We start from the raw sequence: 18,342 nt of genomic DNA, 5'->3' as shown, positions 1-18,342 counted from the left end.
ATTTATTGGCTACCCCCAGAAGTAGTACTGGTTGGAAATAAAACATTGAAAAAAAAAAAGACCCTTTATAGAAGTTTATGGATGACAGAGATGAGTCTGCATTATGGTATTAAGGGAAAAAAATGGATGTTTTATTCAACCCCCTTTCCTCCATTACTCTGGAGACTGTTACAGAAGGACATCAGACAGTCTTTTTGTCTCTCTCTCTTTTTTTTGCTTGCTTTCTTTTAAATATAGGCCTCTGGTAGAATGAGAAATAGAATGGGTGAATTTTGGTGGGCAAAATAAGAAACAATAGGGTATTGTGGGACCAGTCATTCACATTATTGGGTGTGGTGGCACAGAGAAAAGTGTTTTCTGGGAGGCCAGAGCTAAAATTCAGTGCCTGTATTGATCCCAGATAGAGTAACCAAATAGAAAATGGAGGCAAAAAGTGAGAGGGAAGTGCTGTAAACAGTAATGAATATTGTCCTGTAAAAACAGAACAGTTTTGAAGAGTTTAAGCTGAATACTATAAAACATTCTTCTTGTCCCTTCAAGAAGGTATGAAGCTCAGGCTTTTGTCTTCTCTGTTACTCCATGTAAAATTAAGGAAACAGAATTAACAAAACTGAAATGCTGGATTCCGCTCCAGAAGGCACAGTCAGGAAAGAGTGAATGCAAATAGTTGAAAGGAGAGAGTGAGTTGAGCTCATTGTAATATAGGTATTTTTCATGTGGATCTAAGACTTCCATAGTAAAATGATCTGCTTTAGGTGAGAACTAGCGGTTATCCCTCAGTGATTCCAAAAAGTAACATTGGTAGGGACTAAATTACTTCTCGGCTATTTCTTTGGCTCTAAGACTTAGAAGTTTTAATGAGTTTTGCAGTTCAGAAATCATACAGGCAATGCAACTGACAGAGTAGAATAGTTCCCTTAGTTTTCATTACTTCTCCTGCTTCTTTGCATAGAATTTGTTAGGAAATAATTACAATGGTCATTATTATGAATCAGAGTTACTATTTCTAGCACACTTGAACCCCACTCTATATTGAAACAAACCCAGAATGATCCCAGTACTGTTAGCTACACCTTCACATTGCTGATTTGATTCAGTTGTGTGTCTTGTTACCAAAGCTATGAACAGACAGACTGCTTAAGTTTGCATTTATATCATACAATGACTAACAAAAATGAATCAGAAAAGAAATGAAGACTAAGTGGAGTAACATTACATTCTGTGTGGTCTACTTTAATGTCCCTTGTCATCCAACGTCTCTACTTTTTTTTTTGAGGAAGATTAGCCCTGAGCTAACATCCACTGCCAATCCTCCTCTTTTTGCTGAGGAAGATTGACCCTGAGCTAGCATCTGTGGCCATCTTCCTCTACTTTATATGTGGGATGCCTACCACAGCATGGCTTGATAAGCGGTGTGTATGTCTGCACCCGGGATCTGAACTGGCAAACCCTGAGCCGACAAAGCAGAGCGCACAAACTTAACCACTATGCCACCAGGCCGGCTCCCAGTGTCTCTACTTTTAATAGACCTTGGAATCCAGTTGAATCCGTTAGTTAAAAACTGAGAAGCTGTGGGCTTTGACACAAGTCCAGTATCTTATTTCTTGACATTCACGTATGAAAATTTTCAGTATTTGCCAACTGAAACTATATATTCAACCATCTTCTCAAGATGATACCTGTAAACAATGCTTTTGTGCTTTGATGAATTATTCTTGAGTCGACCTCTTTTGGTGAAATACAGTTAGGCTGTTGTTGGAGTGGCACTGATGGATGGTTTAAACTGATGTTAGAAACCTGCTAAATATGATATAGATGGATTATATGCCAGCCATATTTTTGGTTACTTATTAAGAATGTTAAAAATAAGAATGATGACGAGCATCCAATTTTGGAGCTGTAGCATGACTTAGAGGACTTATTCAATAAGGTATTCATGGCATAAAAGTTTCTAATTTTAAGATAAAGAGATTTTCAATTATTGCTATCAAACATCAAGTATTAAAGATTATAGGAAAACCCATAATTGTATTATAATGCAAATATAACTGTTGATCATCTCTGATATCTTAAATGCTTTTTGTATCTTTATTCCAAAGGTAAGAGGATGAGAATTTGCCAGCAGAAGACTAAAAACGATGACATTCTAATAATTGAAAATGTCTTTATGTTTTACCAGGACTTCGTAAGCATGATGTATGCTTTTTAATTACCGTGCGTCCCACGAAACCTTATGGTACCAAGTTTGACCGGAGGAGACCTTTTATTGAACAGGTTGGCCTGGTTTATGTCAGAGGCTGTGAAATCCAGGGCATGCTGGATGATAAAGGGCGTGTCATTGAAGACGGTATGGTGATCTATATTTTTGAAACAGTATGTGTACATAATGATAAATTTCTTTGCCTTTTTTCCTTTTTGCGTCTTACGTAATATTTTTTAGTTGTTTTATGTACTACATAGACACAAAGGATTATACGTAAGATACATTGTAATATACCTACTACCCAATTTTAGAAATAAATAATATAGTTTCTAAACTTCTGTGTTAGATATTAGAAAGGACAGGATCTTTGGAAATAACTTTTATTTAAAACTTTTCCTTTTATACTGCTTTACTATGTTGCTTTTAAAAATCTCTAAACCCCTCTTACAGTTGTTCGATGATATATTTGCCTAATTTTTCTTTCTTAAGTGAAACATTTGATTCATTATAGCCGTGGTTCTCAGTTGGGGACGGCACTACCTTGCATTTTGAAATATATAGTGGTATTTCCATTGTTAAATGACTAGGGTAGGGGTAGGGGATGGTGAACTGTTGACATTTGATGGATGGTGGCCAGGGATGCTAAACATCTAAACAGAACTGTCTTGTAGAAGGAGCTGTCCTGCCTAAGATGCCAGCATTACCCCATGTAGAAACATTGCCTTACAGGGTTAGTCAGCTCTTTCATTTCTTTAGGCTTATCACTGATTGCTCTTAGAAATTCTTTCGTATGTTGTCCTGACTTTTTTGTAATGCCTACTATTAAATTATAACTACATCCATGTCTAGTGTTGATTTTACAGTTTGTTTACTAAGCTTCTCTTAGAACTTGAATCAGCTCCTACTACCTGTGATTTCAAAATCGCACCATTGCTAAAGTGCTGATAATTAGGCTACTTTTATCACTAGAATGAAGGAAAATAGGAGAAGGGAATGGAGGATAGGTGAAATAAACATAAGGCCACATAATGGGACCAGAGTTGGAAGTCTAAGATGAAAAGAATGGAGAGATGGCAAAGGGGCAAGAAAAAGCCTCTGAGCTTTCAGCCATTAGTATATGAAATTTTCTTTCATACTAGTGATGTTCGGTATGGAATGTGGAAGGATGAAAAGAGTGATCAACCAAGTACTTACTATATGTAAGGCAGCAGTAGGAGCTATGCATCACACAGAAGTAACGTTCTTTGACTTCTAAGGCTCCTATTTTAGTTGAGGGCATATACAAATAATCACAATTCATGGCCTTGCATCATAGACATTACATGACTTTTATGGGAAGAAATAGTAAGAATTTAGAGAAAGGGGAAAATATTTTCAGCTTCTTGAAATTTGTAATGGATGAGTGAAAGGCATTCTAGCTAGGGGAATGGCTGCAGTTAAGTCTGGAAAATTTACTCATCATTTCTAGAAAAGGAATACTACTGACTTACTTTGATATTTGAAAGTATATATTTCTTTTAACACACCTTTTCAAAATGTCCAGGACCTGAACCAAGACCCAATCTTAGAGGGGAGTCAAGGACATTTAGAGTGTTTTTGGATCCAAACCAGTATCAACAAGATATGACCAATACTATACAAAATGGAGCAGAAGATGTGTATGAAACTTTCAATATAATAATGAGGAGAAAACCAAAGGAAAATAACTTTAAGGTAATTTTTGGGCTATATAACTAAATGTACTGTGTCATAATTTGGATAACTTTTAGGACGTAAATACATAGATACTAAGTATAAAAATGATCTGTTAAGACAATCATGATTGCTGCTTTTGTTTTGATTCTAAACAGTTCTTTTATGTTCTTAACATATAGATTAAATAAAACTTAAGGAAATTCATTTGCTAAATCTATTTTGTCTTTTCATGGTCTAGAAACTTAAAGTATAAATTAATCTAGGTGTTATTTTAAGATGAGCTTCCTTCCCTCTTTTTGTATATTAGATACTCAGTTTATGCCCCAGTAAGAGCTGAAGAAAACTGCTTGTTTATTTGTTTACTGGGACTTTTTTTTTTTTTTTGAGGAAGATTAGCCCTGAGCTAACATCTGCCATCAATCTTCCTCTTTTTGCTGAGGAAGACTGGCCCTGAGCTAACATCTGTGCCCATCTTCCTCTACTTTATATGTGAGACGCCTGCCACAGCATGGCTTGAGAAGTGGTGCATGGGTCCACACCCAGCATCCAAACCGGTGAACCGTGGGCCGCTCAAGCAGAATGTGTGAACTTAAGTGCTATGCCACTGGGCCAGTCCCTGCTGGGACTTGTTTTATAAATCAAAACTAGGTGCACCCCCAGATCCCTTTAAGAATACAGATGTGGAACCTCAGGGCTCTGAATTACTCTATGATGTAATATATTTAGACTTTACTCATTAGTAGGAAAAGGGAGATTTGGGGGCTAGAGAGCTTTATTTTTATAATAACTTTGTGGAGAGAAGGAGTTTTCGTACAGGAAGATTTTTTAAAAATTATTGTTGAAAACTATATTATAAAACTTAAACCTGGAGCACTCAGTTCTAGCATTTGTTAACACTAGCTTTTTCACGAGTGCTTGTCTTTTCTCTTTCCCCCAAAACACACTGCTTCTTATACATTATCACATTATTACCTTTTTTAACCCATTGTAATTAAAGAAGAAAACTTACGTACAAAGGAATTTATTCCCCATCTCACTCTGTTGTTGAAGACAAAACACTGGAAGTGCTCCACATCCAGTCCCTCAGTGTGATTAGCTCACCACCTCTACCGATGCCACGTCCAAGACACCCTCATCTCTCACAGCCCTGCTTACCTTCTTGACTGCTGCTACCCTTACACTATTCTCCACATAGCCACTGAATGTAAATTGTACCTTAGTACCTCTGTTCAACACCCTGTAGTGGTTTCCCATCATGGTAGAAAGTTACCATAATCCAAGAGGCCCCTTCATTTTCTGTCCTCTGGCTGCCTCTCCAACATCATTTTCTAACACTTTTCCCTTATTCACTCTGTGCCAATCACACTGGCCTTTTTGCTGTTTTTTAATAATCCAAGCTTTTGCACGTGCTGTTCCCTTTACCTACACAGTCTTCCTCCAGGTACTTAGGAGGTCTGTTCCGTCACTTTACATGGGCCACTCTGTTTAAATGTTTCCTCCTAGGAGAAGCCCTCTCTGGCAACCTTATCCAAAGTAGCATCTCCCTTTCTCATCATTCTTTATCCAGTTACCTTTAGTTTTTCTCACACCCTCATGATTATATATTTGTTATTTCTCTGACATTAGAATGCAAGTTTATGAGGGCAGGATTTCTCTTTTGTCTGTTTCTGTTTTGTTTCTCAGTAATGATTGAGTTTCAGTCAGTTTACTAAAAATGGAAAAAAAGTTCCTGTATTATATTCATTCTTTTGACTGTTTAATACCTACTATGTGTCTGACATTGTTCTAAGTTATGTGGAGCTAATAAAGATGGATAACACACAGCTTTACCTTTAGGGAACTTAGACTACTAATAAGGTAAGTTAGAAATAGAAACAACTACTATGAAAGGTGAGAAGGTGCCAAAAGCCGTAAGAAGGATGCACATAAAAGTGTCGTGGAACTCCAAAAGAGGCGTTCAGTTCTGACCCAAGAAAGACTGGAGTGACCAGCTTGCCTATGTTTGGGAAAGGAAGAATGCTCTTTTGGTATCTTTGGTGTTTCGTTATCTACCTGGACCACATCCCTCATTTGTTTCCTTCTCTTTTCCTGTTCATACAGCCTGTCCTAATCTGGATACTTCACTTCTTGCCTGAATAGTTGCACTAAGTAGCCTCCTCTGTCTGTACTCTGTTCTTCTCAGAGTCAGTCACCTATTTTTCATACACTTCCACTGATAATTTTACTCTGCTTCTCTGAACGTTTCTGTGACTTTCCATTAATGATGAAATAAATCACAGCTTTTTCACAAATCCTTTACTCGAGCTAAATTGAAATGCCACTTTCCTCTGTGAAACCTTTCCTAATGTCAAAAGTCTCCCCTACATCCATCTCTCACTTACCTTGAACTGTGTTCCTATTGTGTTTAGTAATATTCTTTATTATTTGCCACATTCTGCTGCTTTGTATTGTTGGTAACGACATATTTTGTCTCCCTACTAGAGTCGTAATTATCTTAGAGAGTAGAGCCCTCATCTCATTCATCATTACTTGAACATATTCAGTTATCTGTCCATCCATCCACTTACCCATCCCATATTTAAACTGTTATAGATCCCTGCTCTCATGGAAATTACTTTCTGGTGGGGATTAGACAAATGATAAGCAAATAACCAATACATGAAAAAGAGAATTTCAGGTGGTGATAAATGCAAGAAAACAAAACAAGGCAGCGTGACAAGAGTGTGATTAACATACACCAACCTGTTATTTTCTTACCCTGTCGGATTGTCTAACATTTATGATATAAAAATGGCTGGTTTTGTTATTTTATTCTTTGAAATTAGTAGCCTAGCCTTCTGATTTCTATATGTGGGATAGCTCACTTTGTTGAAATAATTATTGCAAGGTCTAAGAATTTGCTTTGGTTTTAGTAATTACTTCTGACAGTGTATATATTATCTACTATAAAGACCTTTTGTTGTAGTCCTGATTCTTTCATTCTGAAATTTTATTTGACACTTCATTTTTATCATTGTTCCATTTATTTTTCATTTCTGGCAGTGCTAATTTTAATATTTCTTAATTGTAGTGTGTTTCATAATTGAGTATATTAGTGTGCTTCTGGTTATGTGTGATCTTAGCATTGAGGAACTATGGAATATGAAGAGGAGAAAATTCCAGTAGTTTCTAAGAGGAAGCGTTTTCTTTAAGGGTTTATTTTATAATGTTTTCTTGCTGTTGTTATATAGCTGATCAGATTTTCATCCTACCCAACAGAAGTCAAGTGGTAAACTCATTTATGACATTCTGTCTAAATGAACTCTTATCGGATAAACTGTTCTTGCTAAGTTTGGTCTTTTGTTTAACTCAGTATATGGTATCAGCTAAAAGTATAGCTGTTGATTCAGTCTAGCCAAGCACCTGTCAGCAGAAAATAGCTTCTTGCCCTGAAACACTCGGGAATTCTGGATTAGTGCAGCCAGCTTTGCATTCCATTGAAGTGCAAATGTTTGAGATGACTTCTTGACGCAAACCTTTTTTGTCCTTTTACTGACAGGCTGTGCTGGAGACTATTCGGAACCTGATGAATACTGATTGTGTGGTACCTGACTGGCTGCATGACATCATTTTAGGTTATGGGGACCCAAGTAGTGCACATTATTCAAAAATGCCCAATCAGATTTCCACCCTTGATTTCAATGATACCTTTCTCTCCATTGAGCATTTAAAAACCAGCTTTCCTGGTCATAATGTTAAAGTAACTGTGGATGACCCAGCTCTGCAGATACCCCCTTTCAGGTAAAGTCAGAACTGGATACACTTCTTTCAAGCTTTCTCTAGTCAGTCTGAATTAGGCCATCAGGACTACAGCTAAAATAAAGTTTTGAGTATCATACCTGGATTTTGCTTGGGCAGTCTTTGCCTTCACCATATAATCACTGGGATAAATTTATTTTATTTGGCTCTATTTCTTATTCTTTGCATAGTAGCTATTTTAAGACCACAATAAAAGTAGCCTCATGTTTTCTAAGGAATCAGTGAATACGTGTTATCTGAAGAGTACTATATAAATATATTTATAGCATTTGACTGAAGAAATACATCTTTGCATATTATGCATAGTCTGGTGTATTTCCTAATTAATACTCATAACCATGTGATTGTGAACTTTCTTTTGGTTTTAGGAAGAAAATTGTTTTTCTTTTAACCTCACTTTCACAAATTTTAAATAATCACAATATAGTTATATTTAATATTAAAGGAACTTTGGTTTTAAAATTTGAGTAGAAATAGCACAAAGTACCTGAAGCGCTGATTGCTGTTCCCTGAATTCCATCATATGGATTAATGGCAAAGCACTCAGTTATACCTATGGGTGGTAGCAAACTGCCAACTTTCTTAGTTGGAAGTTAGAACATACAACTTTTAATTGACTGTTAAATATAAATATAATAATTCTACATATTAAAAACATATATCCTTTATAACACTCAAACCCAGTCTTTCTCCATACTTTCCTAATCCTATTAATGGCAAAATCATTCCTCAAGTCATCCCGTCTTGAAATCTCAGCATTATTTCTGAATCTTTTTACTCCCATAACTTCTGTTATGCCTTATAGACTCTGCCTTAAGGATACATTTTTTTTGTATGTCGTTCCTGACTGCTACCTCTCCGGGCCTTTAACACTTCACTCTGTATGATGGCAGTGTCTTTCCTGCCTGTCTCCTCACCTGAACAGATTACATGCCTTACTGCAAGCATCACTTCACTCCCTAGGTAAAAGCTGATTTTTCCTGTTGCTTATCAAAATATTAGCCTCTTTGGTTCTTAGCAATTTTGTTGATATTATCTATCCTTTCAGAAGGTGAAGAAAGACTATAAAAAATGTACATAGAGAATTAAATTTTTAGTTTATTCCATATTCCAAAGATGTCGTGACAAGGCTCCAGCCTTCCTCTCTAGCCTTCTTTTCTCCCTACACTCCAGCAAAAGTGGCTACTTATACTTGAGGCTCTGCTGTTACTTCTTTCTTTCTGGAATGTCATCCCTTCCATATTTGTATGTCTAAATTCTTTGAAACTCATCTTAGATGCTACCTGTCCCATGAAGCTTTTTCTGATTAAATGAAGGCCAGTGTGTAAAGCACTTTACAGTGCATGCAACATAAGTATATAAATGTTTCTTCTTTGATTCTCGCTTGACTAGATGATGTTTTCTAATCTGAACACCTTTAACATATATTTTAGTGCTTTTATATCTCTTTTCAAAATTTATATGCATATAGTGAGTTCCTTTAGGCCATAAAGGTTTCTTACTCGTCTGATTATCCTCTATACTATGTCATGCAAGAGACAGATGCTTGGTAAATTATTGGTCGTTATAAAAATGAATAAAGGTTTTGATCTTCTAGGATAACTTTTCCAGTAAGAAGTGGAAAAGGAAAGAAAAGGAAAGATGCAGACGGGGAAGATGAAGACACTGAAGAGGCAAAAACCTTAATCGTTGAACCTCATGTTATTCCTAATAGAGGTCCTTATCCTTACAACCAACCCAAACGGTAATTTTACTGTCTATGCCAATTATAATAATGCATAATAGTTTGCTATTTCAAATGGATTAGTAATATTTTTAAATTTTCTGATTCTTTAAAAATCCCAGGAAACTTGTGTTTCTGGACCCCATTCCCTTCTATTCTGTCGTCTGGCTGAGTAGCTCAGACATTTTTGGTCATCCTGTAGTCATATTTCAAAAAGAAATATTTTCAGGTACTGTGAGAAATAGGTATTAGAGGGCTACCTTAATTCGAGCACAGGGTTTTTACTTCGTCACCATGTGTTATATATAGTAGCTACCCTTGTGCATGTGTGGCATGACTAATAATGTCACATTATATTTGGCATTAGATTGAGGACTAGAACTTTGACACTTCAAATGAGGTCTAGGATGGGCTAAGTGTATTGAAAAATAGCTGTAGCCTTTTCTTTCCATAAGATTCCTTCAGTTTTAATTGGTCTATGAAGGGTCAAGGGTGAAGAGAGTCTTTCAGAAAAGATTGGTTCAGTCATGTAAGATGTAAAAATTCTAGAGATCTCCTTACAACATTGTGCTTATAGCTAAATATACTGTACTTCACATTTAAAATTTGTTACAAGGTTAGATCTCATGTTTTGTATTTTTTACAACACACAGACGTACACAAAAAGGGTTGGGGTGGTCGGAAGAAGAGTTTGGGAGGCACAAATACAAAGCAGATTTTTAAACCTCTGGTCATTGTTGTCTAAATTTTTGCTAAATGTCATTCATCTGTATTTTTAACCAACTTTTTATCTACTCTTTATTTGCAGTAATACAATTCAGTTCACTCATACACAGATAGAGGCCATCCGTGCTGGAATGCAGCCTGGGCTAACTATGGTAAGAGAATTATTCCTATACATGTTCTTACATGGATTCAGACTCGAAGTAAGCATCGGATTTTTAGAGTGTGTTCTATACAAAGTGCAGAAACCCAACTGAATGTAAGTGTTTATAAGTAATCATGCCATCTTATACTTATGGAGATCTTGCTACTTATTTCAGTGTTCATAAATAAAGTTTTATTAGAACAGAGCTATGCCCATTTGTCTATGTACTGCCTATGGCTGCTTATGTGCTACAATAGCACAGTTTAAATACTTTCAACAGAGATTGTAGGGCCCACAAAGCCTGAAATATTTATTTGCTGGCTCTTTACATAAAAAGTCTACCGACAACTGACTTTAGTGTGTTTAATTTCCAAGTATTTGGAGATTTTCCTGTTATCTTTCACTTACTGGTTTCTGGTCTAAGTCCCTTATGGTCAGAGAACATACTTTATATGATTTCAATTTTTTGTTTGTTTAACTTGTTAATGTTTCTTTTATGGCCCAGGATATGATCGATCTTGGTGAATATTCCATGGGCACTTGAAAAGAATGTGTATGCTGTTGTTTTAGGATGAAGTGTCCTGTATATGTCAGTTAGATCCTTCTGGTTGATGGTATTGTTCAGTACTTCTCTGTCCTTGGTGATATTCCACCTATTATTTCTGTTGATTACTGATAGAGGAGTATTGACATCTCCAACTATAACTTTGTGTTTCTCTGTTTCACTTTTCAGTTCTGTCAGTTTTTGCTTCATGTATTTAAAGCTTTATGCATGTGTACATATACATTTAGGGTTGTTGTGTCTTCTTGGTGAATTGATGCTTTATCAATGTAATGTCTCTTCGTCACTGGTGATTTTCTTTGCTCTAAAGTTTACCTTGATATTAATATAGCCCCTGCAACTTCTTTTTGGTTAGTGTTTGCTTGATATATCTTTTCCCATTGTTTTATTTCTAACCTACCTATTATATTTGAAATGAGTTTCTTATGGACAGCATATAGTTAGGGCATGTTGTTTATCCATTCTGACAGTGTCTTTTGCTTAGTATGTTTAGACCATTTACATTTAATGTACTTAGTGGTATTTTTGGATTTAGGCCTGCCATTTTATTGTTTGTTTTGTTTGTCCCCGTTGTTTTGTGCTCCTGTTTTCCCTTTCCTGCTTTGTGAGTTATTTGGATAGTTTTTAGTGTTCCATTTTTATTTATTTATTTTGTTCTTTTATTACATCTCCTGTGTAACTTTTTCTTAATGGCTGCTCTAATTCTAGAGAATTACAGTATACATGTTTAACTTTTCATAGTCTACTTAGAAGCAGTATTTTGTCTCTTAAGTTGAATGGAAGATCCTTGTCTCCATAAAGGTCCCTTTACCTCCTCCTTTTATGTTGTAGTTGGCATATGTGTTACATCTAAATACATTGAAAGTGCCATCAGGCAATGTTAGAATTTTTGCTTATAAACATCAAGCATATTTTAAAGAACTCCAGAGGAGAATAGTCTATTATTATATTTACTATTTATTCTTTATTCCTGATATCTCAAGTTTCCTCTGTTATTTCCTTTCTGTCAAAAGAATTTCTTTTATCACTTTTAAGAGCAGGTCTGCTAGCAATGAATTATCTTTATTTTCCTTCATGTAAGAATGTCTTTAATTCACCTTCATTCTTTAAAGATATTTTCATAGGACATAGAATTTTACATTGGCAATTCTTTCCTTTCCACACTTTAAAAATATTATTCCAGGAGCTGGCCCAGTGACATAGTGGTTAAGTTTGCGCACTCTGCTTTGGCAGCCCGGGGTTCATGGGTTCAGATCCCAGGTGCAGACCTATGCACCGCTCGTCAAGCTATGCTGTGGCAGCATCCCTTATACAAAATAGAGGAAGATTGGCTCAGATGTTAGCTCAGGGACTATCTTCCTCAAGCAAAAAGAGGAAGATTGGCAACGGATGTTAGCTCAAGGCCGATCTTCCTCACCAAAAAAAAAAAAATTGTTATTCCACTTCCTTCTGACTTCCATCGTTTCTGATGAGAAATCTACAATAATATCCTTTTGCTGTATGTAATGTATCATTTTTCTCTGGTTGTTATTAAGGTTTTTTCCTTTGTTTTTAGCTTTCAACCATTTAATTATTGTGTCTCTAGGCTTAGATTTCTTTGGGATTATTCTGTTTGGGGTTTGCTGAGCTTCTTGAATCTGTAGATTTATGTCTTTTGCCAAATTTGGCAAATTTTTAGCCACTGTTTCTTCAAATACTTTTTCTATGCTGTATACTTTTTCCTGTCTTTCTAGGACTTCGGTGATATGAATATTAGACCTCTTAGCATTGCCTCATAGATTGGGGTTTTTTAATCTTTTTTTTTCCTACTTGTTGTTCAGGTTAAGTAATTTCTATTGAGCTATCTTAAAGTTCACTGACTCTTCTGTCCATTCTGCTGTGAACTCATCCAGCAAATTTTCAAATTTATTTTATCTTTCAGTTTTAGAATTTCCATTTTCTAACAATTTGATAACGTAATAGTTTATTATGTGTTCATCTCCTTGTTAGGTTGTGGGCCCACCAGGTACAGGAAAAACAGATGTGGCAGTCCAAATTATATCCAACATCTACCACAATTTTCCAGAGCAGAGGACTCTGATTGTTACTCATTCCAATCAGGTAAGAGTGTGTGTGTGTTTGTGTGTGTGTGTATGCATGCACACATGTATGAAGTTGACCTGGAGGAAGGTAAAGAAGGAGCAAGGGGTGCATGAAAAGATGGAAACTTCTGCTTGTATGTTAGCCTGATCACAGGTACACAGAATACCAGGAAAGGCTGATGACTATAGTGTTTGTTGTTCAGTTACTCTTGGATTATCACTGATCATGACCAGACTATGTTGAGAAAAATATAAAAACCACCTTTTATTTCTATGGAGAGGATCAAAATGTGGAAAAGCCAAGAAGAATATTTGTGTATGTGGTCAAATATTAGGATTGAATTAAACTGCCTTTTTTCTACCCATCTTCCATGTTAACTTAGAGCTTTTACTTTGAACCCAAAAGCATTAACCCTTACTAGTATCATTTTTCTACTAGTAGAATGAATAGTCCTAAAAGAATAAGTCTAAACCATATTGATACTGGATTGAATTTTAAATCTTTATGACATATACATATGAACATCTATGTTACATGGAAGGACTATTGTACATTTCAGGTCCAATACATAAGGCATTTATAAACAGCTAAAACAGCAAAACGAACTCCTTTCTTGTGAATAATGGCTGAAAAATGATCTTTACATCTGTGTGTATGCGGTGATAGTTGTTCTGAAGCTGTCACTATCATACATATGGGAAACAACAAGTAACATTTATTAGCTGTCATGTAAAATGTGACAGAGCTCTTAGAACATCGTGAATCATGTTATGAAACTTGCTTGGGTAGTCTAAACCTCTGAAAGTACTTGCTTTCTCTGGGTCATATTAACAGTGGTGACTTCAGTTGACCAGTTTTTTAAAAGAGTTGGTTTACAAATAAGTACTGGGTTTTTAGAATGCTAACTGCCAGTTAATTCTTTTATTCGTCAACTTTTAATCTACAGGTTTTTAAACTTAATACTATCCATTTCATTCACTTATCATGTTTTTATATCTTTGAAGTTTTTAAGTTTATAATGGTGGCATATTATACAAAAATTGTGCAAGGGAGGGGGTTGATTGAGACTTTATCTGATAAAAGAAACAAATTTTATGAAGATTTTCTTCTATTTAATAAATTTTATCTGTAATCATTTTACCTATTTGCAGATTCTTAGAATGAAAAAAGAATAATTCATGTGTTGTTGTTTTAACATAGTATCTCTTAGTAAGTTTTGTTATAACTTGATACTGACCTTCTGCAGTATCCTCTACTTATGATTGACTTGTATAGTACAATTATAGAGAAGATTATTTTGCAAAAATAGCCAAAGACTTCATTGTTTGCTAAGAGCCTTTCTTCATCCTTTGATAATCAAATCGTCCTCCTTAATGTCTATCAAATTGTTGATTTTTCACAACTGTTTTGTTGTCCACATCTGATTTGCATATATATAATTCAAGCAGTTCTCCAACATCACTCTAATTCACGATGAAATCTTGCAGTTTTTCCTGAGATTGCAATGTGGAAGTATTTTTTGCCTGCTAATCTATGGTTCCTGGGTTTGGATAGTAAGTAATGCCATGTGGTTTGATATATTGGGTCTCAGATTTTGGATGGAGACTATCAAGAGTTTGGATAGTGTGGAATTTTTTCTGAAAATTTATCTCTTCAGTTTCTGAGCTCTAGTTGCTAGAATTTTGATAGCAAAGGATGTCCATATTTACATTATATAACCTGGATGTTTGTGACACTCAAAGTTGACTTGGTGGACAGGATTAGACTGATGGTAAATTAGGAGAGATGTTTGAGTGGGGCCTAATTTTTGTATGGTGTCTTCATTGGTGTATCTTTCCATACCATGAAACTTTGGCCTTTCTGCAAAACCTTGTAACTGCAGATGTTCAGATAATAAATACTAGGATTCGAGGAACCTAAATCTGACCATTTCATAGGTAGAAAGGCGTGACCTCTAAATGGCTTTCATCAGAATAGTTTGTAATAAATGAGTGCTCTGCTCATTGTTGTAGAGAGATCTTTAGACTTTCAGCCTAAGAATTGAATGCACTTTGCCCTTCTGCTCTGTGGTCCTCTTGTTTTCTCCCTACACACTGACTGTGAAAGAGTCCTTCTCCAATCACAAAAACTTTTCAGTTCTCTGCAACTGATGGAAATTCTGTTGAGTGAAATGAAACTTGGCTTGGTTATTAATTATTTTAGTAATTGTTACTACTTGAGGGAAATAGAAACTGAGCCAAAGCCTTTCTCGTTTCATAAATTAGAAGCAGAGATTTAATGGGTAGATGATTTTTATGGTTTCCAGTTATTCATTTGGCCAAGTATACATAGGCAGGAATATCAGAAATCAATAAAAATACTATTTTGTTTAAATTATAAATGGCCTAATATAAGATGGTTTCTTCTGCGTTTCAATTTTGATTCGTATCTGACTGGGCAATGCTTGTTCTTTTCTACCCTTCTAAAGGTTAGTTTTTGTTATTTCAAAGGAGCCTGCTGATTCTTTAAAACTCACCACCGTCATCCTTTTTGTTTTATCCTCCAGGCCCTGAACCAGTTGTTTGAGAAAATCATGGCTCTAGACATTGATGAGCGCCACCTCCTGCGTCTTGGTCATGGAGAAGAAGAGCTTGAGACAGAGAAAGATTTCAGCAGGTGAGGAAATGAAGATGAGTTTTGACATGGTGTACGAAGAATTTTTAGCTTTCTCCTCTTTTTCTTTACTAAAGAAACACCAGGAGAAGAGAGCAATGAAAAATCCAGCTTAATTCTGAAAGGTTCTAGCATCACCTACTCAGACTATAGGTTGACCTAAAAGTCTGGTCGTGATCTCTGTCAGTTCCAGTTCTGTGTGTTTGTGTCATTTTTTTCCTCAAGCATACAGTTATTTCAATGAAGGGAGTTATCTTGTTCATCTTTTTAAAATTGCAGACTGCCATTTGCTTTCTGTGTATTGAGGTAATTTTTAATGTTGCCAAATTAAAACTGCACAACTTTGCATGATTCCTTTCACGTTTCATCCAGACATTTAATTTGCATATAGTTTAGGTACCAATTAAGAAGTCAATTCATTTAATGAAGTGCAATTGAAGATTAATGAGAGCATAAGCTTTGTGGTTGTAAGTAGTATTGCAGTTACTTATTGCCACTTTAGCTGGACTTTATGTTGAATATTGCATATTGTAAAGTGACTAAAATTTTACAAATCACATTTCCCCTGCGGTTAGTATTTTGGTTTTTTCCTTCAAAGTTGCTTCATAATAGCTCATTTCATTTATATTTAAATCCATTTTTAAAGCATAATTTCAGACAATAGACATAATTAACAGCTGCACATATTTAATACAGCCTTTGGCTATTGAACATGACCTTTGACTAAACTGATCATAGACATCACTAGAGTGTTATCATAGTTAAAAGAGTGTTAAATTATTATGTTGCCTCTATTTTGAGTTCTTCTATTACAGAGCTCACCAAACATTTGTTAGCTTTTAAAAAGTCAGAGGGCAAAGAACAACACACATGAAGTTATTTGAGGCTCTAGATTCTTAATTTTAGATCAGCCAGTGATAACTTCCTCGAATTCTTCCCATGGGTGTTTCCTGGTGTTAAACCTGACTTACAAAAGGGGGCTAGACCCTAAAATCTCATAATCCAGAATTCAGTGAACATATAGGTGCTGATGGAATGCTAAATACTATAATTATATCGCGGTAGAATTTACAGTTTTTAAAGAATAATATAATAGAACTAAAGTAGAATTTTAATAATGATTTCAGTTACTACCAAGTTTCTAGGGAAAGAAATACTTTTTGCTTTCTGATACACAAGCCAAGCCTCAGGTCTCGTTCGTATGTGTGTGCTTATTCCATTGGGCATGTTCTTTTGTTTCTCTCCCTTTGTCATAATTAAAAAGAAAAATAGTGTATATTGTTTCACAATAAAAGTAATACCATTTTCCCTAAGGAAATTTTTTAAATCTAATGAGATGTTAGAGAGGGAGTGATCATCTATAATTCTTCTACTCCCAAACAAGTTTTTGTTAGTCTTTTTTCAATAATCAGCTGTAATCATGCTATTATAATTGTGTACATTGGTTTTTAAAATTAATTGACTCTTTTTAGTGCAGATTTACTGAATAATTGAGCATATATTACTTAGAGTTCCATTGTATATTGCTTTTTAAATTTAATATTATAGCACAGGAATTTTGACATTTGATTATAGACTCTTTATAAGCATCCCTATTTTTTTCTCATTACCAAAGTGTTCATTGTAGAAAAAGTTTCAAACTGTAGATAAGCAAACAGGAAAAAATTATTTGCTATAATGTTTATATCCTTCTAAGTTAGAAAATTCATAAAAACATAGACAATGTCTTCTATCTCTTTTTTATTCTTGATCATCCTTTGCTGCCTCAGAGGTGAATCTCTGAACTATGGAGTAGGTGGGAACGTGACTTTTTCCTTTGTCGAAACTTTGAGCATGAGAACAGCATGTTTACACTATTTTAATCCTCTTTTAGTGTGAAAGTGTTGTAGGAGTTACTTTGTTATGGTGGAAAGAGTAGATGTGTAGAATTTGGGGTCCAATTCTGGTTTCACTACTTTTTTTTCTTAACTACATATCTTTGGGCCAGGTACCCTCTAAATTTCAGTTTTCTTACTCATTCAGCAAATATTTATGAACCTACTAGGTTCGGGTGCCAGTCCACATGCTGGGATGACAAAGAATGATCAAATATATTTTAAATTACTTTTCAAAGCCTTTAGTGTGAAACAGTGCTATTCAAAGCAACCAACCTGTAAACTATATGTTCTTGGTCTGTGATGAGATCAACTAGCACCAGCATGCAATGTACTGTTTCTTTCCTTGTGAGGGTCTTGTTATTGCGGGGGGGCGGGGAGGGGAAGATAGCTGAACTGAGTAGTGTATTTAGTGATGGAGTTGATTTTCCTTCCTCACAGACCAGTAACACATTTGCAGATTAGCACTGATCTGTAGGTAACACTTTAAGTACCTGTGGTATGAAATAACCCAAGAACTTCCACTTATAGTTAAATATACACTATGTTTTCTACTGGGTTTTTCTTTTTTTTCTGTTTAGCCATTCGTAGTTTCTATTATGATTTTCTCGAATATTTTGCTGTCAGTTTCTCTAACAGTCTCTTCATTACATAATTTTGCCTTTTTGCTTAATTGAAATTTCTAGGTATGGAAGAGTTAATTATGTCCTGGCTCGAAGAATAGAGCTTTTAGAAGAAGTCAAACGATTGCAAAAGAGTCTGGGGGTTCCAGGAGATGCTTCATATACTTGTGAAACTGCAGGCTATTTCTTCTTATATCAGGTAAGAGATGAAGAGTTTTTAAATCATACTTCATTATAATATGATCTTCTGTTGGAAACTGGA

The 18,342-nt window shown here is 35.3% G+C and overlaps 1 protein-coding gene across 2 annotated transcripts in view; it reads left to right on the top strand.

Annotated features, from left to right (window-relative positions):
* Positions 1-18,342, top strand: part of AQR (aquarius intron-binding spliceosomal factor) — a 93,568-nt gene that overhangs the window by 49,032 nt on the left and 26,194 nt on the right. For both annotated transcript variants that reach the window (XM_046654542.1, XM_046654543.1), the window contains 8 exons: positions 2,180-2,347; positions 3,747-3,916; positions 7,437-7,678; positions 9,294-9,440; positions 10,228-10,297; positions 12,839-12,949; positions 15,477-15,586; positions 18,144-18,279. In XM_046654542.1, the coding sequence (XP_046510498.1) occupies positions 2,180-2,347; positions 3,747-3,916; positions 7,437-7,678; positions 9,294-9,440; positions 10,228-10,297; positions 12,839-12,949; positions 15,477-15,586; positions 18,144-18,279 (1,154 nt within the window). The remainder of the gene's footprint in view (positions 1-2,179; positions 2,348-3,746; positions 3,917-7,436; positions 7,679-9,293; positions 9,441-10,227; positions 10,298-12,838; positions 12,950-15,476; positions 15,587-18,143; positions 18,280-18,342) is intronic.

Source organism: Equus quagga, chromosome 2, assembly GCF_021613505.1.
Source record: "Equus quagga isolate Etosha38 chromosome 2, UCLA_HA_Equagga_1.0, whole genome shotgun sequence".
Lineage (NCBI taxonomy): Eukaryota > Metazoa > Chordata > Mammalia > Perissodactyla > Equidae > Equus > Equus quagga.
Note: the sequence above shows the minus strand (reverse complement) of the source record. Positions and strands in the feature narration are given on the sequence as shown.